The sequence below is a fragment of the Chenopodium quinoa genome, unplaced genomic scaffold (assembly GCF_001683475.1).
Source record: "Chenopodium quinoa cultivar QQ74 unplaced genomic scaffold, ASM168347v1, whole genome shotgun sequence".
Lineage (NCBI taxonomy): Eukaryota > Viridiplantae > Streptophyta > Magnoliopsida > Caryophyllales > Amaranthaceae > Chenopodium > Chenopodium quinoa.
The window spans coordinates 2,558,287-2,581,215 of record NW_018745105.1 but is presented as its reverse complement, the minus strand read 5'-3'; the positions used below and the strand labels follow the sequence as shown (position 1 = coordinate 2,581,215).

Sequence of the window (22,929 nt, the reverse complement as noted above, 5' to 3'; positions counted from 1 at the left end):
AATTATGGGCGGCCCGGTGTTTGACACGACACGACGTGCCAAGCGTGTGGGCTGGGGTGTGTTAAATGGTGGCTCGGCACGACACGCCAAGTTGCAGGCACGGGCCACCACCATGCACGACGAGGCACGTCTCGCAGCGACCCATCACGACACGTTGCCCACCTCTATTAACAAGCGTTACTAAATAAAGTGTCAACAAAAAAAGAGAGCTTGTTATATATACCCAAGTGTATTATATACCCACAAGTATCTTGTTCGATGATTGTTTTTATAAAATCATCAAATAAAGATCAAACACTAACCTTGGAGAGGTTGTTTTATACACCTGGGTATATCATACACTCGTGAGTATTTTGTTCTTATTTTGATAATTATTTTTTATTTAATCATCAAATGAAAAGAAAAAACTAAACTTAAGTTAGTTGGGTATACGGTGCTCCTGGTATAACAAAATTTTCTAACCTTGGGTTAGCAAATTCTACCAAAGAAGAAATAGTGGAAGTTTATTGATTTTTACTTAACTAAAATTATTTTTACTGAACTAAAATTATTTTTGCTGAACAGAAAATTTTATTTTTTTAAGATGGAGGGAACAGGACCAAACAATAGCTCATATATCTATTTCCTATATTAAATACACAAGCACTTAATAATTGTTTGTCTATGGTGGAGCAAAATAATAAGGAAAACAAAGCGCGGCAAATTTGAATAATTGATGCACTAAATGAACCTAAAAGAAAATCAAAATAAAGATGATTGTGCAAATATATGAATAATAAATCTGAATAAAATGCATACTAATAGCTTTGCATACGTGCTTGCTAGGGAAAGACCCCTGCAGGATTGTAATTGTGTACAATCGAAACTATATTACAGGTTATTGTTGGTTGCCTCATGAATGTTGTGGTGGTTTTGGACCGCCTAAAACAAGAGAACAAAAACTTTATGGGAATATCCCCAAATATATAGATTGAATGTTGCTTAGCACCTTCATATGCTACGGGGACAAAATATACACGTAAGGGGAGCTTGAACATGCTTTCAGCATGGCATATCAGATTACTAGCCATGCTGAAATCCACCATGGCTACAGCTATGACATTGTTTGTTTAAGCAGATAAAGAATGAAAACTGTAGTTAGTACCTCCATCAGAGCAATATATGCTTCATCGGGCCAAAATTGGTATGGGGATATAGGCTGCCTTTTTTTAATGTAAAACCCCGATTCAAAGACTCAACAGGATGGCTAATATGCTTGGGTACAAGTTTACTAGAAAGGCTGAACCACATATTCATCTCATAACCTTTTGTAATGTGTATAGTCTTAGAACTTTCAGATGCATGCATGGATTTGTGAAATGCCCAAGAATCCATGAAAGAACCACAACCTTTCGTACGAAGCACCTTGGAAGAATCCAAAAGGAGAGAACTGGTATAAAAGGAGTGCCAATCATTGCCATTTCCAGTCACCTTCTTAAGGTTATTCTCAATTCACAAGAGAATGCCTCTGATAAAAATCTTACAACAGAAATGAAAGACTAGAAGACCTCTATAATAACAGCTATGAGGCCAGTCTTCCAAACAAAACGCCACTAAAGATGAGAGCGCCAAACCATTTGTTTGAAACAAACCTGATAATTCAGAAGGAAAAGGTATATTATAACATGAGCACAGCTGCAGAAGTTTGCTATGGAATTAACTAAGATAACATGAGCGTTTCACAGCTTCACCAGACCAAAATATATTATTTTTGAGGACAAGTTCACAATGCATGCAAATTTCAAGAATGAGAAACAAACACATGCATTTATGATGCAAAAGCATCACATTCAACACCTAGACTATGTTCTTTCAATCTTTCATCATACTATCATAATCTTTACAAATTTTTTTAATGGTAAGGAGGACCTTAGTCCTTTTCTTTATATCGTACGGTTCTTTATATGACGATTCATGTTAGTTGACCCCAAATTATGTTGGGACTAAGGCTTAGCTATTCTTGTTGTAAAAAGGACCCTAACTAGTCAATCCTCAAAGTTTTTTTTGTTCCATAGGCCAAGCACTAGAGAGTAGAGGGGAGGATAAGGGAGTCCTTACCCCCCAAGTACCCTCACTTGGAAGAATTTAAACCACAAACCTTTAAAAGATTGAGGTAAGAACCTTACCAAGTGAGCCAACAATTTGTTGGTATGTTTTTTTACATGCATATGCACTAGTATTCTTTTCCATGACCTAAACATGATTTAAGTTACATGCAGTTTTTATACTACCCCATTAGGATCTTTTTTAACAATTGACAGTTCAATGTAGTGTCTTTTATTAAACCATAGATTGGCATTTACTACATCTTGAACAATATGCCCATCTTATCCAATAAATTATGATTCAATATGGCAACTACATACCAGACAAATCAATACCATGATGTGATCATGCAGGCAAAAGGGTAGAAAGGAAGTTGTGTGTGTGTTGGGATTGCGGAGAAGAGAGAGAGAGGGGGGGGGGGGGGGGGAGGTGCACAGTAACAAAAACAAAGTAACTAGGAGTTAATGAATAACTCCCGTTGTCTCAGAACTAACTAGCTAAATCGACATTACTCAAGGGCAATGATATTAAAGAGGAGAGAGGGATAAACATGGATGTTGAAGTTGTGTAACTACAACGTTAGTGAAAAGGTAGAGAGAAAACTTATCGAAAACAGTAAGATAGCTTAGCTCTTGGTCAATCCCAATAATAAAATAAAATTAAACCTTAAACTCTGGAATGGAAGGAGTGGTGGCAGTCTATTAACATATTCTGTGAGTTCCATCATTATAAATTTAAAACTTAAAAAAAAAAAAAAAAAAGAAAAAAAAAGCAATATTTGGTTGGAAATTTAGAACATTCATCAGAAAATTCTAAGGATGACAAATTTATCACAAATTGCTCGTCCTTGGGCATTAGTCAAGTATAATATGAAAAACAATTAAACATTGGTCCATAATAGCACTCAATTACTCCATCCCTAGTTCTTTGCAAATTATAACTGCATTTGAAACTTTGTTTGACACAATACCTAGAACATCATAACCAATTCAGAAGCGTAATATAGTAAAATCAGCCATTAGTTATAAGGGATAAGAACATACTTTCTATTACAATCAGCACGATTAGACAAGTCAACCGTATAGATCTGCCACGTCATCTGCCCAGATGCAGCAGCCAAACATGCAAAATATGGCCATCCTGTAGTTCCAACAGAAGAAAAAAAGCAAATAGCTTTAAAGTAAAATCCTATAAACTATAACCCCAAATATATAAAAACCAACAACTCGAAACCATGAGCAGAAAACTATGAGACACACATACCCAAATGTGCATTGTATCCACTGAGAGCAAGGCTGCATATGCTTACAATTCCAAACCCAGTGACCCATTCCTTTGTTAAGTCCCCAAACCTCAAGGCCGTAGATTTCACACCCACTTTCAGATCATCTTCTTTATCCTGCAGTAATTTACAGTTTCAAAGGGTTTGATTCTCAAGACATTAATCAAAGACCTTTTAATTTACATACTACAAAGTTTTTTTTATTTTTTATTTTTTACCACCAACAAAAATCACGAAATTGTTTTTTACCACCAAAAGTTCTAAAACTTTTATTTTACCACCAAAAAAGAAATTTAAAATTGTTTTTTACCACCTGCCGTTTAAAAAAACCGGTAAGCCTAACGGAATTTTTCAAATTCTTTGATTTTCGTGCCAAAGACATGATTTTTAGGGGTTTTGGGGGGGGCATTTTGGCCCAATAGATCCAATTTTAGGTAGGAATTGACAAAAAATGATTGGAAATGCCTTGTTTTTCCTACTAAAAAATACCTTGATTTGCATGAAACACGCAAAACGAGGCACTTCCGATCATTTTTTTCTATCCTGACCTCAAATTGGACCCATGGTACCAAAATGCCCCCTTATACCGGTAAAGAACATGTTTTACACACGAAAATCGAAGAATTTGTTTTAATAACCATTAAGAGTTGACGGTTTTCTTGACGGTAGGTGGTAAAAAATAATTTTTAGATTTTTTTTGGTGGTAAAATAAAAGTTTTAGAAGTTTTGGTGGTAAAAAACAATTTCTTGTTTTTCTTGGTGGTAAAAGTGTAAAAATCCTTCCAAAAATATAAATAAACAACTATGATTTTGAAGATCAACCAAAAACTTGAAAGAAAACAGGTTTAATTTTTCTCTAGAGGTCACCACACTACTATTATCAAATGCTAGGTATAAAAGCAGATTATGTCATTTGAACTAAAGATGTTATAATATTTGAGAAGAATCTCCGAGAGAGTACCTGATGTGCATAGATAGTATCATAGACCAAAGTCCAACAAACACCAGACAAGTACAATGGAAGGACTACAAAAGGGTCTAAACTTCCTCTGACAGCAGACCATCCCAAAAGCGCTCCCCAGTTAAACGTCAATCCAAGGTATGCCTGGGGCTGTAACTCCACAATTACATATTCCAGACATGTCAGTAGGGAATAACATGATGTTTACAAGCAAGGACAAAGAAAAACGTAATAAAATGCTTCACAATATTATTACCCAAAATGTCAGCCTCTTCATAAGGGGATATGAGAAAACTAGAAGCAAGGATGAAGCTCCCAGAATGCGGCTGTTGATAAATGAATGTCAAAACACTGATGTTTAATCAAACAGAGAGTGTATAAGCATGAAGATATACTACATATATAGAGTTCAAAACTTTTTTTATCATAATCATTTTCGACTTTATCTAGTTTAATTATTCACATTGTAGTTCAAGAACAGAAAAGTTCACTCTTCAGAATATTTAGAAATAATGTTTTACACTATTCCAGAAAATGCAAGTAAAATGAACTTTTTAGTCATATCCCTGCAATGATGTAACCACAAACTAAGCACCAAATTTAGTTGAAACAATTATTAGGCTCAAAACTACTTCATAGCTAGCTTTTTTCAGTGCACAGGAACCAAACTCCATTGATTGGAAAGGGTTAAAGAGTTATCCAAACTGGCCATTTCTGTAACACTAATGTAATGTATGATCAAATTATATAGCATTGGCAACTCCTTTTTATAGCAGTTAATTTTGGAGCAGAGTTAGGTCAATCATTTATCTTAGTTCAGAGCAGAAATGATACAGAGCTCACCTGAAATCATTCAGCTGAAGGAGAATTCCGAGACCCAATAGAAGTTGTACACCAAGAAAGGAAATCCCTTGAAATGGAGTCAAAAGACCACTAGCAATTGGTCGTAGCTTAGTACGTTCCACCTGAAAACAGAATTTCCATTCATTGCAGAGGATTGGCAATGAAGAAAAGGTGTAGACATCAATAACAAAAGGGATATTCTCCAAAATTGAACCAGTTGACCAAATGTCTAGAAATATAAAATCATGAGTAAATTTATCACAATGAACAACCAAATATAAATATACAATAAACAACCACTCAGCTCCAAATAAAGTCTAATTCTAAGCTAATGATTCCGATCCTAGTTGTGGGCGGTATTATTCACAATGAAAACAGCAATTCAAAAATACACGCTCCTCCATGATAAACAACCAAATTCGATCACAAAAAAAAAAAAAAAAAAAAAAAAAAAAAAAAAAAAAAAAGAGCACAGTGAATCTAATCGAAAATTTCATTACATAAGACCCTTATATTTAAATTCTACTGCAGCTCCCTACTAGTTAGATTACATTATCACTCACATGATTATTTAGAACACACAAGCAGACTAAAATTCTTTCAAATTTATAGAAAGCATCTAAGCATGTTTCATCATCATCATACATTCATAAAATATACTTGAAAGGATACCAAATCAAAAACAGATTAAATATTGACACAGGATCAGAAGATAGATACTACGGGGAACAGAATCTGAAAAAGGTTGAAATGGGGAACAGGGGGTACATTCTGCACTAAACCAGACCATAGCTAAATATTGATAGGGGTAGAGTACAGAATACTCATGTGAATACAGAAATTTAACATCCAAACAGTTCTGTCTAGTATAAGCTTAGTTGAACCCTATTTAGTATACCATCATACTGCATTTTTAATGAATAACAGATGTAAACATTTGCAAAGAAAAAGAAAATTGATGATCAGTAAATGACTATAATATACGCAAACATAGCAGAAATGAAGAATTTACCTTCACATCAATATCTTGGTCAAGGAGATCATTTATAGTACAACCAGCACCCCGTAGGAGAAAAGCCCCACAGCCAAACAGAGCCAGCATCTTGAAATCGGGAAGGCTTCCTGGCTCTGCTGCCATGGTAATGGACCTTAGAGCCAAAAGAAAATGGTAAAGATGCCAAGTTGATGTTTCATTAATCATGAATGAAAATATTGACAATTATATTGTAGCTAATAAATTTCGTAAATACAGTAAAGCATGCAAGCCCTAAGCTCAAGACAATAAGTAAAGTCAAGGTCTCAAGGAGCAAGTCCAGACTCAACATTGTTCTTTATATTTCATTTGAAAAGGTTTAATGCTTTCATGATAGTAAACTGGATGCATAAACCTCATAAATGAAAAGATTAAGCCATCAGAAATATAATACCACTATAAAGCTGGGATCTGAGCATTGCAATAGAACAGTAGCCGGAAACAATTTATTTCCTCATGAGCTTAAGATCACCTAGATGGTGATTAATAATTTCTAATATCTGACATCACATCCTAGCACAGTTCAGCCACCTTCATTTCCCCACCTCAGATATGTAGACAAACTATGCTTTGCCACTATCCTTTTAATTTGCAGGAGATAGCATAATATATTGGCATTTTATTTACTACAATTTTTTCACAAAAAATCCCTTTGTCCCTAATGAGTTTCCAATGTACAATTTATGATTGCCCCAATGTAAAGTTTACACTACCTTTTCAAGTTAAAATTGATAATGCATTTTTTCCCCATTCTCGTCGTCCCATCAATGCTTCTCTCCTTTCATCATCTCTTACTACCTTATCCCTCTTTTTTATTTTATATATTTTCATCTACAAGCTACATTTGACAAATATTCCTAATAGTTATGTCATTCTAAATTTCTAACCATGAAGCATGCATTCTTTTTGTTGTTCCCATATAGAATCTTGGCATAATTCATAAATTGAGATAATCTACTAAATTAATCTCAATATATAAAAAATTAACATAGTCATGTTGAGTTTTATTTGATTCGTTTCAATGAGTAGTTTATTTGAATTTTACAAATTGTACATATAATAGCTACTTATTTAGTATCACCATCCATGGGAGGGCTCTTCGGTACTGTTCCGTGCTATATAGATAACAACCCCCTATTATTTACTAGAGACCAATTATGTAATCTAATCATACAAAATCAAAAACAATGAAATCACCGAAAATTAAACTATAAATGCATTTAAAATTGACCAAATTCCAATTAAAACCTCTTACCACATACATGGCCAGGCAAGCAACCAAGTACCAATAGGTTTATCTAACCGAGCCAGCTTAGCATAGGGCTGAGCACTACGCGGCAAATACAAATCAACCCATGAAGTCTCAGTCTTTGTCTTCAACTTCAACTGATCATCATCGTCTTCTTTGCCAAAATTCGCAAATCGTGACCCTTGAGGTACCGTAGAATAAGCATAGAAAAACGATTTCTGGCATAATGTAAATTGGTCCAAAAAATTCAATTTGAAATTGAAATTAAAATCAGGGGTTTTGTAAATATCGTTAGGTTTATGATAGGGGTTAGCGTTGGGGCAAGTAGATGATGATGGGCAGAGGAGATGAGGATAAGAGAGAGAAAATGGGAGGAGTTTACGGCTGGAGCGGGAGAGACGACACAAGGCCGCCATTGATGGAAAATTCTAAGGTTTAAGATGAAAATGGTGGGTGGCCGCTGACAACTGTTGGCGGTTGCGCCGGTTTGGTGCTCCTTTGACGGCAGCTCATCCTATAGGAAGTCGGAGGCTAAATCTGACTCTGAATCCTACTCCGCAACTCCGAATCCAATCCGACTTCAATATCCAACCTCTGACTCTAATCCGACGAATTTTTTATCTAACAATTATCATTTCTGCCATCATACAACAAACAACAGATTATCAACAGCAGCAAATAAATCCAGCTTTGAGCAATTATCAACCACTCCACATCACATAGCAAAACAAAATAACAAAGAATGAACACATTATCAATTCTTATCTTACAATTATCAACTCTGCCATTTAAATTAACAAATTCTAAGACATTAATTCTATCTAACTAATATAGACTAATCAAATCTTTATATATAAATCAGATTTCATATTTAGATTAACAATTATTCAAAAAAAAAAAAAAAAACACACACACACACCACGAATTCAACATTTAGAAGAGTGACTTCGTGATACAGAGATGGAGAAAATCTTGGTTCATATGCCATATAAACGAGCTGCGTTGATATGAGGTTATACGCGTCATTTCGCCAGCTTTAGTAAGGGTAATGTCGTCAACAGGGAATTATCACCTTAACTGAAGACTAACGGCGTTTATTCTTTGCAAACTAACGTCCATTTAAAAATGTTTGACCCCGTTCATAATTATATTGACCTGTAACGAATGCTGGAAAGACCAAGCACAAGGGCTGGATTACTACCAACTAGGGGGAAAATGTTATGTACTGAGTATGGTCACCGTAATTAGCGCACTTGAATATTAATTTAAAGATGAAAGCTTGAGTACTTTTGATTGATTGAAGAACGATTACAGATTGATAGGCATAACTTGAGGTTATGAATCTCCCTTAGTAGCTTGAGGCTACAAGTCTCTCTCTAGTGTTAACTCACAAATTTCTGGATACCCCCCTTACTCCTCCTACTACCATACATATACTCAAGACTTAAATCATACATGTGAAATTAATTAACTAAAGTAGAAACCCAGAAGAAGCATGATTAAAGTGGGCTGCTTCCTTTCCATAATTTCTCCTTAATTAGCTTTGGCATTTTGCTCCTTGTTGCTGCTGACTTCTCTTGACCCCTGCTGCCCCTTCTTAGCTCTCCTCGTATACACCAAAAGTGGTGGTTGACTTGCGGTGTTGACTCCATGTACCCAATTCATAACAGAAAAGGGGGCTGACACAAGCACAACAAATACAACAAATACAGCAGCCACAAGCACAGCAGGGAAAGCCACCAAATCAACCTACCAATCAGTGAGCAATGTAGCATCATCCTCTGAGGATGTGACAGCTGCAATATGCCATTTTGTTTCTTCTGTTTTTTGGCTAGTTATGTAAATATAAGGGGAAGGGAGAGTGTGTTGTCTTAGGCAGTCAATTGGTAAACACTAGGTTAAGGAGAGTCGTACCCTCAAGGTAATCCCTAGAGAGTAGTGGCCTGAAGCCACCATATGTCCAAGATTTCATCTTTTTGCATTCAATCAATCAATCAACAGCTTTCTTCCCTCATAAAAATTGCATCTTTATTGCTAATTTCTATTCTATTACATAGTCAGTGAGTTAGTGTGTTACATGACCCCATTGTTCACCCCTTTGCACTTCAGAGTAATTTTGCCTTTCCAACATTAGCTCCTGTTAATGGAGGTAGCAGTAACTTGGTGAAGATGCGTAACCTCTAGGTAATTGTTGAGGCGTCAAATTGCTGTACCGATGATAAAGAGTTGAGGAGGTGGAGGTGGAGGCGGAGACCTCGGGGCCGCGATTGAGGAATGTACAGCTAGGGCTTCGAAAGGTATGTGTCATATCCTCCCAATTAAGACCTTTTTCATCGGGGTTTTCAGTAGAGTGTGCCTTAAATTGTTCATGTGTTTGAATTGCGCAATGATTGCTAAGAATTGAATTGATATGGGTATAACTGTGTTTAATTGTTGCTGTATGTGCTGTAGATTAATTTGCGCAATTGATATATTAAATTGTGCAATGATGGTGTAAAGGGATTTCACGCATTTTCGGTCGCAATGACTATTGTTGCAATTGGGATTGAAATGGTATGTTGACAATGTAGTAATTTGATTGCGCCCAGTATTGTTGTTGCTAAGTGAATTGATAAATTAAATTTTGTAGTGAAATGAATTGCTATCGACTGAAATAGGTGGCAGTGAGTAAGGTTGAAATTGAGTATGGCAGTACATGGGATTGAACTAGCACAATGACAATGTATTGATATAAATTGTAGTTGGAATTAACGTGTTCTTAATGTGGATAGGAAGTTCTATGCAGGGATTGGTTGGCAGAAAGAATGGATTCATTGGGGAGTACAAACTGGAAGCGCAAAATATGCAGAACTGGAAATTTTTCTGAGGTATAAACCCTGCTGAGAGCATATAAAACTCTCTATAAACCCTACTATATTCATGTCCCCGTCTTGTTCTAAAGCTTCTATCTTTGATCATTCCTTGGTTTCTCCTGCTAACCCTTTTGAGGATTCTAGGTGGGGTTTTCTTGAACATGATTATTATGTTTGTTTTTTTTTTTTTTTTGTCTAATTATTCACATTTAATTTGGTTTTCAACTTTTTAAGTTATGCTAAATTATGTTTGTTTCTTGTTTTTTAGGAATTTGGGTTGGAATAATGAGCAAAAATGGAATCAATTAGTGCAGACAAACATGAATTCCAGTGTTTTCCATCAACAATTTGAAGGGAAGCCCTTGAATGTGAACTCTCAATCTGGTTACAACCCTACCAAATCTGATGAATTGGGTTTATTAGAGAGGCCTTTGTTTGATGCTTGGTCAATGGGTACGGCAGGAAATAATAAGAACAATGGAAGTAGTAAACTTTCATTGTCCTCATCAAATGGAGGCAATTCCAATGTTATTGATGATGAAATGTGCCAAATTCATATGGGTCTTGGCCTTATTGATTCTTCCACCACACCTGGTGGTCCATTGGCCGAAGTTCTGCGGCTGGGTAATATGGCATTGTCTGATGTCCGGGAGGTGGAGTTTGTCACTCCACCGGCGACTGCGGTCTCATCGCCTTCCGGTGTTGTGCAAAAAACTCTTGCTACCTTTTTCTGATAGCAGTGAGAGCAATAGTCCTACTACTACTACATGCCACAACACCAAGGCAAACTCTGATATGCAGGAAGTGCAGAAAGTATTAGATATTTTGAGTTCTAAGAGTTCAAATATTGTTTCCTGTTATTTTGCTCTAAAATGTCAGAAAACTCCTATATCTCTAGAATAGTGGAATTAAACTGAAGTAGTGTGTATATAGCCAGACTTAAAATTGCATCAGCCTATGATGTTCTACTTAAACTTCAATGAAACACTAGATAAAACAAACTACCAATCAAATATACAAGAATCCACAACTCCATCTAGTTTTTCGTCTAATTCTTTCATGCATAATGAAGCAAATATGAACACATACTAACTGATTGTCACCTTGTCTCATTTTCGAAAAAAAGAAAATTAAAGCTACAGAGAAGTTTGGAACATGTGGTTGGATTGATTGATTTGGAAGATTCCTGGGTTTGTAACAAAAAAAAAGGGGCTAATTTCTTCAAGTACAAGGAATGTGAACATGTGGTAATAGTTATCTAGATTTTGGTAACCATACATAAAATTGCCAACTTCTATAACAGAAATCACTTAAATCACTCCTATTTCAGATACCAAACTGAGAGAACTTACAACTGAGCATGCATCAATATAAACATATTAATTAATGGTTACCAAACTAGAATGTGAATGCCAGGAAAAAAGCAGGAAATTTGTATTATGCAGTCTATTCAAAATGAGAGAGGGGGGGAGGGGAAGGTATTAACAGTTCATACTCAATAACAGATGCAACAAAGGTAAAAAGTTTCCAACACTCATCACTACAGATCGAGAACATATATACCTTAAGCAGACTTCACTTAAATTAACAATTAGAAACAACAAAGGATCAAATTGACAAGCAATTTTTAGCAATGAAAGAGATCAAATTTGAAATTGACAACTTCTCCACCAGAAATCACTTTACTCACTCCTATTTCAAATCAACAACTGGAACAACAACAAATACACTAACCCTCCCAATGTCGAATTGCCCCCACAACAACACCATTATTCACTCGACAACCAAATTAACTAGTACAATACTTGAAATCAGTCCATACACAACAAAAATATTGCAATCCAACACAATTACAGAGCATTTCGATGATTTAGACCCTTCCCAATTACCTTTTGCTTCACTCCATACCAATTCCATTTTCGATTAATTAGAAGAACATTCAATAAAATCAACCTCGTTTTACCCACCCAATGACTGTATTTGACACAGAACAAGCATATCTTTAACAATTGCAACAAACGACGTCAACAATTCACAAAATGAATAGGGAAAATTAGGGCTAACCTCTCACAATTGATGGTAGAAATATACAATTGGGACAAATTATGGGCGCCGAACCGCTGTCGTGGAGGTCGTACGGACTTCACCGTGAACCACAGCGGTGGTGGTCGTGTCTGATGGTCGCCGCTATGAAGTTTGGTGGTCGCGCTGTGGAGTTTGGGTGATTTTTTGTTCTTCGTATAATAGTAGTATAAGGCCCGTTCTTTAAAGCTGCTCTGCTCTGCTCTATTTTCAAATAATAATTACTAATAATAATAATTAATATTCAATAATAATAATTATTTCAATATTCTACTTTTAATTTCAATCAATATTAATGTTTTATTATTATTTTTATGATTAATATTATTGTTGGTATTATTATTACTATTATTATTATTAATTTTTGTTATTATTATTAATTATTTTGATTATAAATTATTAATTATTAATTATTATTATTATTATTATTAATTTTTGTTATTATTATTAATTATTTTGATTATAAATTATTAATTATTATTATTATTATTAATTTTTGTTATTATTATTAATTATTTTGATTATAAATTATTAATTATTATTATTTATTATTATTATTATTATTATTGTTGTTGTTGTTGTTGTTGTTGTTGTTAGGAAAATTGTTATTATTTCCTACAAATATTTTAAAAGAAATCTAGAAGTATTAATATTATCATATAGTAGAAGGTAATGAACTTGTAATATTTTATAATTTTATTATTTATAATATCCCACATCATAAATGAATTTTTTTATAAGAAAGTATTAAAATGGGGATCCTAAGAAAACTAAATTACAGATTACAGTTATCATAGTTTTTTGTTATATAGAAAAAAGAGATTTGACTTGTCTTTGTTATAGAGAAGTTTCCAATTTTTTTGGTAACGTAAATTGGTTGACTAAATTGAAATGAAAATTATCATTTCATATTTCATATTTCAATATTCCAAACTACTATGGGTAACACCTCTATGTTCCTATATAAAACAACATCTTACTGTCATAATTTTCACACTCTAAATCAAGTTCCTACAATATTTTTCTCCTCATCTTTTCAATAGGTTGTTTGTCTATAATATAATCTCCATCATAGGTAAATACTTCAACACTCTACGTCATTAATTTTATCATTTGTCCATTGTTTTTTAATAGTGTAGGAAAATATACATTTATTTGATTTCATGAATTTAACAATTGACCTAATGCAAGTAACATCGATGAAAATGTAACGCACAATTAATATTTTATCATTAGTTCATTTATTTCATGAGAATCCTTTTGATTATAATCCTAGTGCCAATTCAACATTAATGTCTATAATTTATGCATGAAATATTGATTCGAAAGTGCTCTTTATCATAGTGTAATGGCTGGTAGGGTAGCATGGTCTGAAGAATCTACGGAGATATTGTTGGACATATGCTTGGAGATGAAAGAATTTGGATATTTAAAGCTTAATTGTGATAGAATAGTGAGTACTTTGATTGTAAAAAGTGGAAAGCAATTCAATACCAAACAAGTAACAAATCATTGGAACGATTTGAGGAATAAATTCAAAGTTTGGACTGAGATGGAACTCATTTGGACTGACCTTAAATTTGATTCTATTACCGGGTGTCCTCTGATTGAACAAGATGATAAGTGGATGCTATTTGTGAAGGTATGACATTTTTAAACAAGTTTTTATTATTATTGGTACATTGTTGGTTACTTTATTAAATTCATTTTATCTAAATTAAATCTTATTTTTGCAGAAACATAAAAATATACCTGGAATATTCCTTACGAAACCATTACCTCATGTAGAGAAGATACGGTCACTTTTTTCATGAGGGACAAATACCTTAATTAAAGGCGATAATTGATGTATCCATCGGTATTTTGTGAATTCGTTACCTAGTTGAAAGGCGACATTTTAAAATCCAACCATGAGAGGTTCTTAAAATAATAATATCGGATTTATGATGTATCGGATTTGGTTTTATCGTTTGTTTGAACTGGCCACATTTTCTACGTTACTATGTACTAATTTCAATTAAAGGAATGCGTTGCTATTTTTATTATACACATTTATTTATAATAATAATAATATTAACATATGTTAAATATGATACACATTTATTTATAATAATAATAATAATAATAATAATAATAATAACAACAACAACAACATTGATAATAATAATAATAATAATAATAATAATAATAACATTATCAATAGTAGTAGTAGTAGTAGTAGTAGTAGTAGTAGTAGTAGTAGTAGTAGTAGTAGTAGTAGTAGTAGTAGTAGTAGTAGTAGTAGTAGTAGTAGTAGTAGTAGTAGTAGTAGTAGTAGTAGTAGTAGTAGTAGTAGTAGTAGTAGTAGTAGTAGTAGTAGTAGTAGTAGTAGTAGTAGTAGTAGTAGTAGTAGTAGTAGTAGTAGTAGTAGTAGTAGTAGTAGTAGTAGTAGTAGTAGTAGTAGTAGTAGTAGTAGTAGTAGTAGTAGTAGTAGTAGTAGTATAGTAGTAATAATAATAATAATAATAATAATAATAATAATAATAATATAATAATAATAATAATGATAATAATAATAAAAACAACATTAATAATAGTAAAATTAATAATAATATTAATAATAACACCATTAATAATAGTATTAATAATAATGTTGAAATCTGCTCTGCTCTGCTCTGCTCGGCTCGGCTCTGCTCTGCTCAAAAGAAATCTTCTCTGCTCGGCTAAAATTTAATCTGCTCTGCCCAGAAGCTCAAAAGAACAGGGCCTAAATATGGCAGAAGAAATTAAGTAAGTGTGAGATAATATTATAAGTAAGAGAGATTATTTAATTAGGTAAGAACCGTTTGTCAAAAAAAAATTAGGTAAGAACCACTATTGGTGTTAGCGGTTTATATGTATAGAATCGTTATCACCGTTAGCGGTTCTTTACTGAACTAAAAAATAAAAAATAATAATAAAAAAAAGAAAACGAGCCTTGTACTGTCCACAGTACCAGTCCTACGTGGACAGTACCATGGGAATAAGTTTTAACACCAACGCAATTAGGGAATTAATTTATAATTAAACAATTTCTAGGGAAATCGTCCGCAATTAAAGGGTTTGCAAAAACTAGGGTTTTCAAGATAAGAAAATTTACCAATTCAGCTGTACCACTTTCAGATCTATGCACCAAGTACGCTCATGACATCAAATTCGTATCTTGCTATCTCAAACTCTGACAAAAATGGAGTAGAGAAGAAGGAGGAGAGCTTGTTGATCGGGTTCTCCAGATTCCTCAACGACGGGGTGAGGCAGAGCTTGTGATTCCCAAAGTCAAGACAAAACGGGATTGAAATTGACTGTTAACCATGCTCTAACGTAAATTACAATTGCAATTTAGATCATCCCATTGCAATTGTAATTTTACAAAATCGTAATTATGCAAAAATTGCAGAAACGGAAAATTAAATAAAGTCGGTACGAGCCTAACCCAGCCAACAACTTAGAGTGATTCCACCCCGGCATATACGCAGCAGAGCTGGTTGCGACTTGCGAGTTAATTTCGTGACTAAAATAGGTCGGAGAAGATCTAAATTGCAGTGAAGCCCCAATTTAATTGACTTCAGCAAAGTGCAACTCCCTAATCACAATGACGAGACTATTCAAATGCAATTTGGGTCCAAGGAGAACCCAATTGCATGAAACGACATCTTAATTTTTGTGTATAAACCAACTGTTGAAATCCCTTTTTTTTTTGTGCTCACGAGGGGCAAAGCCCCAGAAAAAACAAAACTAAGGGGGAATTAAACGTGGCATAGCCACACCTACTACATCATCATGTAAAATTCTCCTTAAGGCTAGAAGGGGGACTTGAATCAACACCGTAGGGTTGTTCTGATTGACTCCTTGATTAGCCAGCCAATCTGCAGCTCTATTTGCTTCTCTGTGTATAATATATGATGTACTTGAACTTGCCACTTATCATCTTTGACCATTTTCTTACATTTTGAAATAATATGAGTAGTTTCGCCAACATGCGTCTGGTTGCCTTGTAGAGCTAGCACCAAAGCTTGGCTATCAAGCTGCACTTGAAGTTTACCGGGCTGTAATCTTGCTGCCAGCTCTAGTCCATATTCAAGATCTTTTGCTTCAGCTTTGAAAGCATTACACACCCCAAGATTCAAAGAGAAAGCGTAGGCTAACTTACCCGTAGCATCACGAATCAGGCCACCTCCTCCAGCATGACCAGGGGCCCCTTTTGCTGCTCCATCTGTATTAAGAACCAGCCATCCAACAGGGGGGTAGCCATCGAATATAAGCTTCAACATGTTGCCTCGATCTTGCATTTAGAGGGCTTTCGAAATCCCAACAACTCTCCAAGTTTCTTCAAACTTTGCTAATAAAAAAGCTCTTATATGATGGGATTCTCATCGCCACGGTTGTGGACAACATTATTTCTCCATTTCCAAGTCCACCATATAACCAAAGCAAAATAGGTTGGCCAAATTTCTGGTGATAATTCATTCCTCTCTTGAATTTTTATATTTCGCACTATCCATTGTTTCAAAGAGCTTGTTCGAAATTGAGGAGAGTTGGCAGGACCTCCAACTTGTCTCCAAATATCCCGTGCTACCTTGCAATCTCTTAGCATATGGAGCATAGTTTCATCATGGTCTGGTCATGCTTTGCATTTAGGATCATCCGCTAGATTTATCTTAAATCTATTCTCATTAGTCATGAGTCTATCATGCAACACAAGCCATAATAGAACTTTTATTCGCTGCTGAACTCAAATACTCCATACTAGATCCCAACTTCCATCCAATGGCACATTATCCTCCCCTCAAATAATTTGTAAAGCAGATTTAATGGTAAATTTACCTTTAGCACTGCCTCCCCAATACAACAAATCGCCCATCGAAGGGTCATCCCGAACTTGGTGAGCTGCAATTTCTTGGAGAGTATATGTTCTAGCAGAAGGTCACCAAATAGATCCCACTTCAAACATTAGACATATTGCTCTTTGTTTCAAACATATTGATATATCCAATTTATATAGTGTTTTACCCCCGTCCCACGGTCATAATTAGTAGTGTTTTTGGCTCTTTAGGGCCACTTTCATTACTAATTTGTGTTTTCTAGTGTTTTCGTGGTTTTAGTTGAGTTTTACAGGAAATTGCACTTTTGGAGCATTTTCCCGGGTTTTCATGGATCAACTACGGAAGCTAGAAGGACACGACCACTCTTGAAGCCCAGGATCGGTGAGAGCCGGTGATTAAGGGCTCAGTATGTGATACAGGGCTATTGGATCGACTAATCAAGACCAGATGAGGAAATCCAGATTGGGCCGAGGAATCGAGCCCATCGAAATCCAAGTTCCGAAGAGGATGTCGGGCCCGATCGGGCAAGCATACGCCCAATCGGGCGGATGCGCGCAAGAGTAACCTCAAGGAAGAAGCGCGCCCGATCGGGTGAGCGTAAGCTCGATCGGGCGCGGCACACCAGCAGTGGACAAAGCAAAAAAGGCGGGCCCGATCGGCCGGCCCTTCGCCCAATCAGGCGCGTGTTTTTCTTAGAGCTGATTAGTTTTGTTTTAGTTTTTGTTTTGGGGGGTTTAAGTACGAATTATGTACGTAAATTCTGATTACCTTCTTTTTTAGATTTTCTCTCTCTACTTAGTTTTTAGATTAATTCTCTCTCTTAAACTTTTACTCTCAACCTTATTCTTAATCCAGATTTCTTTTGGTAACTATTTCTCTTCTCTTAATCTTAGTTGTTTACTTTATTCCTTTGATCATGTCTTGCTTTATTGCTTTGATTAGTTTAGTTTCTATTATGTGTGAGTAGTTATATTTCTAGGGTTTATGGGAATCCATAAATAATATGAAGGGGTAATTTATTGTTGTTGATTATCAATGCTAGATTAATTTCCTATTTATTGATTTAATGCTCTGTGACTAGATTAGGCCTAATCTTTTATGCATGAGTTTGACAATATTGATTCGAGATTCGACAGATGAGAATTGATGTTTAGGTCTAGTTTCAATAGACAAGTTAATTTATAAATGGTTAAGTCGAGATTCGGAAGATGAGATTTAATACCGGTAAATTAATTGTGTGATTATAATACGTAGCAAAAGCCCTTTATAATCTGATTAATGTATGCATTGATGAATGATTATTATATTCTACCCTGGAATATTATTTATTAGTGAACCTATGCCCTAGATCCTTTTATTCATTGTTTTCTCCCTATTCTTAATCTTCGTAGTTTAGTTTCATATTCAAATTTATATATTAGTTACTTCATAATCTAGATTATATTAGTTAATTAGGAATAGAAAGACTCGTTTCTCTATGGATTCGACCCTACTTCCCGATCTGCATTAGTTAGAGGATTTAGGTATTACTTTTGATTTGGGGATACGACTTTACCCTGTCACATATCAATGTCACATCGACCCTTGCAATATTTTGCTCTCAAAACACTTGACCACAAGGAATGTGGTTCCGTCAAAACCCTCCAACCAAGCTTAGTAAGGAAGGCAGCATTCATATTTCTCGAAGATCTCATACCCAGGGCCACCTTGATTTTTATTAAGCTGCAAAGTTTCCCAAGATATGAGATGGATCCTGCGTTGGTCTTCATTGCCCCCCCATATGAACCTGCGTACTTTTTTGTCAATATCATCGCAAATATACCTTGGGATCTTTGCTTTGTGCATTGCATACGAACTAATTGTGGAAATAGAAGACTTTGCTAAGATAATTCTTCCTGCAAGGGATAGGTATTTAGATCTCCAACCAGATAATCTTCTGTCTACTTTTTCACATAAGTAAGCAAAAGTATCCTTTGTAACCCTGCTTGTTATCGTAGGCATGCCTAGATAGTGGAGAAGATGATCTTGGGTCACCAATTAAATTGGGGCTTGTCAGATTGGTAAAGTGAAGTAAATAAACGACAGAGAAGATCGTTACTGCTTTGAGTAAGAACGACGTTAGTCAACAAATTTCTGTAGAAACTACCGTGTGAGCACCATCCACGGAAATTTACAAATTTACCTCAAGCATTTTGATACAATTACCGAAAATGCCACCTGATGTACATATTAAGTCAATCAGGCTGATCAACTAGTATTTCCTCCAAAGCTCATTTTCCTCTGAATCTTAGAGGGTGCGAGCAATTGATGACAAAGGAGAGAGAATGCATGAAATTGTAGCTTTATGTTCCCCTGTTTACCTTCATCCAACAAACCCCCAAGACCGAAATTGCCATGAAATCGTTAAGTAAAGTATCATGCAAAATTCAGTTCAATTTTGTTGAGTGAATTGAATAGATTATTTCGAACAAAATCACACCGAAATGAATAGATTGTTTTCGATAAAAAGTAAACCGAATTGAACAAAAATAAATTAATCGAACAAATTCAAACTAAACTAGGGTTGAAATTGGGGAGAAATTAAATATTGAGATAAATGAAGAGATATAAATTAAAAAAAAAAAAAAACACTCACCCTATAAATGTTGTGAAAATATGGTATGAGTTGTCATGGGTTAGAGGAGGAAGAGAAATTCCGGGGTGTCGGTGCAAAGTACATCATGTTACGAGATGTTTTCCTTTTGGTCCGAGGCAGCGATTTTAGGTTAGGAAAGAGGAGGAGGGATTTTTTGTGGTAAGTGCAAAGTACATCATGTTACGAGATTTTTGTCGGGGTGGGCTGTTGTATCGTGAGTTGAAGTATAAATTAGTTACTCTTTCTAGCTACTAGACTCAATAAGTCTTCACCAATCCTACATTCATAACTCGCATTAGGAATTTCTCAAGTGAAGAGGGTTTCTAATGTTTATTTTTTTCTTACCACTGTAAAAAAAAATTAAAATGAAAAACAACCTGTTTCAAAACCGGGTGGTGTCGAGGTGGGGGTGGGAAAAGGGGAGGGGTGTTGTGTCGTGGAGGGAAGTATAAATTTGTTACTCTTTCTTCTTCTAGCTTCTTGGTAAACTTGTAAAACCCACCTTTCCTCCAAATCTGCTTCTTGGCTTACATTGTTGTCCATTATACTCTTCTTACCCAATTTCTAAGGCTTAATTGAAATTGATCGATTATTCTAAGCTTTACTAGTATAAATAACGTCGCAAATATTCAATCTATGGCAACCAATTACTTTTCTGACATCTTTTCACTTTTCAATTCTTATTTTTGTCAACAATGGTGAAACTTTCTTTGGAAACGTGTAACAACTAAGTGTAACAATGAAGTCGTGTAGGCATCGTTCGAAGTGCGCCTACGTTAAGCATGTGGTGAATATGCTTGGCACTCTTAGGAAGTGGGAATTGACATATACGATTAGGGACAAGGAAAGTAGGGAGCCGCCAATAAGTTTTTAAGGAACTTGTAAATCGTTCACGGATCATAAAGAGACAACCACGATAAAGGGACAACAATAGGCAACAACGATTGACCCATGAAGGTTACACCCCATTCATAATCCATGAGATTACTAACTCCATATGGTTCGGAACCACGAAAGGAGGATCGGGGATGATGGTACGAAGTGAGTCATGGAGTCACATTCGCCCGTATTGGCTTCTACTCGATTCTTATTATGAAAAGTGATTCTTGCGATCTCAAAGGCATGCAAATAAAGATTCAATTTGCTCCAGACTATTATTAAGCTAAATTGGTTTAATATTAATGCAATACATAATTCTAAAATATTTGTGATCACTTGAATTAATAACAAGATTAAAAAGGAACCTAAATTGGTCGTCCAAATTATTTTATTAGGCGTGATTTTCAATTACATATTCCCTTTAAACATGCAATATGGTGATCATAAAAAATATAATAGAATAAAAATTAATATTGGAAGCAATTTAACAATAATAACGTTAGTCAAATCAAATATAGAATAAGCTAATCATGATACTAGCAATATTAAAATAAAATAAGCAATTAAATTAATTAATTACTCACATTCCACGTGTTCCTTTAAATTGATACATCATGAATAAATTGTTAGTAACTTCAATAAAAAAAATCAAATGGAAATTAAATTAAATAAAATAAAAAGTAGGGTTGATTTGGTCCAAACCCTCAGTTATTTGTACCTTTCACGCCTTGGTTAAAGGACGGAACTTTGGGTGTTGTATGGACTCCTTGGAGTGCTTAAGGAAAGAATGGTGTAATTAAGAATATAGGTTTAAGGCTTAGAATATGAGAGAGAGAGAGAGAAGAGAATGATTTTTGGTGTAGAAAAGAGAGGAACAGAGAAGGATTTGATGCCCCGAACTGTAAAAAGGAGGGGCGGGGTATTTATAAAGGAAATGAGTAGGGGAACGCACGAAACCCTAAAAAGATAAAAACCCTAAAAAAAGTTGCTGCGACACGGCAAAGAATACCGCGACACGGCAAAGAATACCGTGACATGGGGGAAATTGGAGTGACGCGGGAAAAACTAGAGTGATGCGGGAAATATTTGACCTACGAGAGTAAAAAAAAGTACCCGGAAATTACACGGAATAGCCCCGTGTCAAGGAATGGGCACCGTGACACGGGAAATCGTATCGTGACGCGGTGCAAAATCTCGTGGCGTGGCAATATTCCCGTGACACGGTGGATTAAAAACATGGAAAAACGCACCGTAAAACGTTGTACATTACCGTGTCACGGCACCAGGAACCGTGCCACGTCATCAGGCGCCGTGACACGGTGCTTTTACACTGTGCGCAATAATTCCAGTTTTTTATACGTTTTTAAAATCATCATAACTTTTGATACGTAACTCGGAATAAAGCATATAATATATCATTAGAAAGCTTATCAAGTCTAATTTCCAACTCAATTAAATTCAGGTAAAAATCATTTTTATATTTTAAGATATGGCCGTTTTAGTAGAAGGGTGCCGGTTTTAGGCCGAGTTTAGTGTTTGGCTCATATCTTCTTCGTTTTGAATCGGAATTGGGCTTATGATATATTGTTGGAAAGCTTATTTCAAGGCCTATTCAACCAAATAATAATTAAATCAAAATAATAAGACCAAAAAATCAGTTTATCTCGGTTTTGCAATGTGGACACGAAAAGTGGAAAACAAGTTATGGTTTAGGGAAATGAGCTAGGAAATGGATTGGTTTATGAAATGTATTGAATAGAATATGGATTTAAGCACTCCAAAGATTAATTACTCAACCCGACCAATAATGGCGGTGAAAGGTTGTTTATCATCGGGTTTGGTTTTGGGGAGACATTTTTAGGTGTCTACAAGTCGCTATTCTAGCTATGTCTTTCTTTCTGGGATTGTAAAGAATTTGGTAAAGTGAAGTTGCAAAGTCACCATTAACATGAAATCTAAGTGGGCAATTAGCCATTTCAAAATTTACTATTCCATTTTGTTTTTCCCTCCTATTTTACTAATTTTTCCCTTTCTCTGCAATAGCCCTTGTTAAGCACATTTCCCATGCGTCACACTTATGCATAAATACTTCCTTATTAATTTTTTTTTTAAGAAAATACTTGCTTATTTATTGCAAGTATATTTTTCATTTTATGTTGTGTCGTTACACTCGTTAGGCAAAATAAT

At 35.1% G+C, this 22,929-nt stretch overlaps 1 protein-coding gene across 1 annotated transcript; it reads right to left on the bottom strand.

Annotated features, from left to right (window-relative positions):
* Positions 1-769: 769 nt before the first annotated feature.
* LOC110709963 (4-hydroxybenzoate polyprenyltransferase, mitochondrial-like) lies at positions 770-12,551 on the bottom strand. The gene is made up of 9 exons (XM_021888220.1): positions 12,370-12,551; positions 7,460-8,090; positions 6,184-6,319; positions 5,172-5,293; positions 4,585-4,654; positions 4,329-4,478; positions 3,349-3,484; positions 3,129-3,225; positions 770-1,631 (listed from the first exon to the last, which is right to left on the bottom strand). The coding sequence occupies exons 2-9, from the start codon at positions 7,867-7,869 to the stop codon at positions 1,562-1,564; spliced, it is 1,191 nt and encodes a 396-aa protein (XP_021743912.1). The 5' UTR covers positions 7,870-8,090; positions 12,370-12,551; the 3' UTR covers positions 770-1,561.
* Between the last annotated feature and the right edge of the window lie 10,378 nt (positions 12,552-22,929).

What these genes read in the sequence shown, in the direction of transcription:
- LOC110709963 (XM_021888220.1), bottom strand. Translation starts at nt 7,869, where the DNA reads ATGGCGGCCTTGTGTCGTCTCTCCCGCTCCAGCCGTAAACTCCTCCCA. An exon ending in CTTGCCTGGCCATGTATGTG is followed by an intron (nt 6,320 to 7,459) that starts GTAAGAGGTTTT and finishes TTTGGCTCTAAG; the next exon opens with GTCCATTACCATGGCAGCAG. An exon ending in CGTGCTGATTGTAATAGAAA is followed by an intron (nt 1,632 to 3,128) that starts GTATGTTCTTAT and finishes CTGAATTATCAG; the next exon opens with GTTTGTTTCAAACAAATGGT.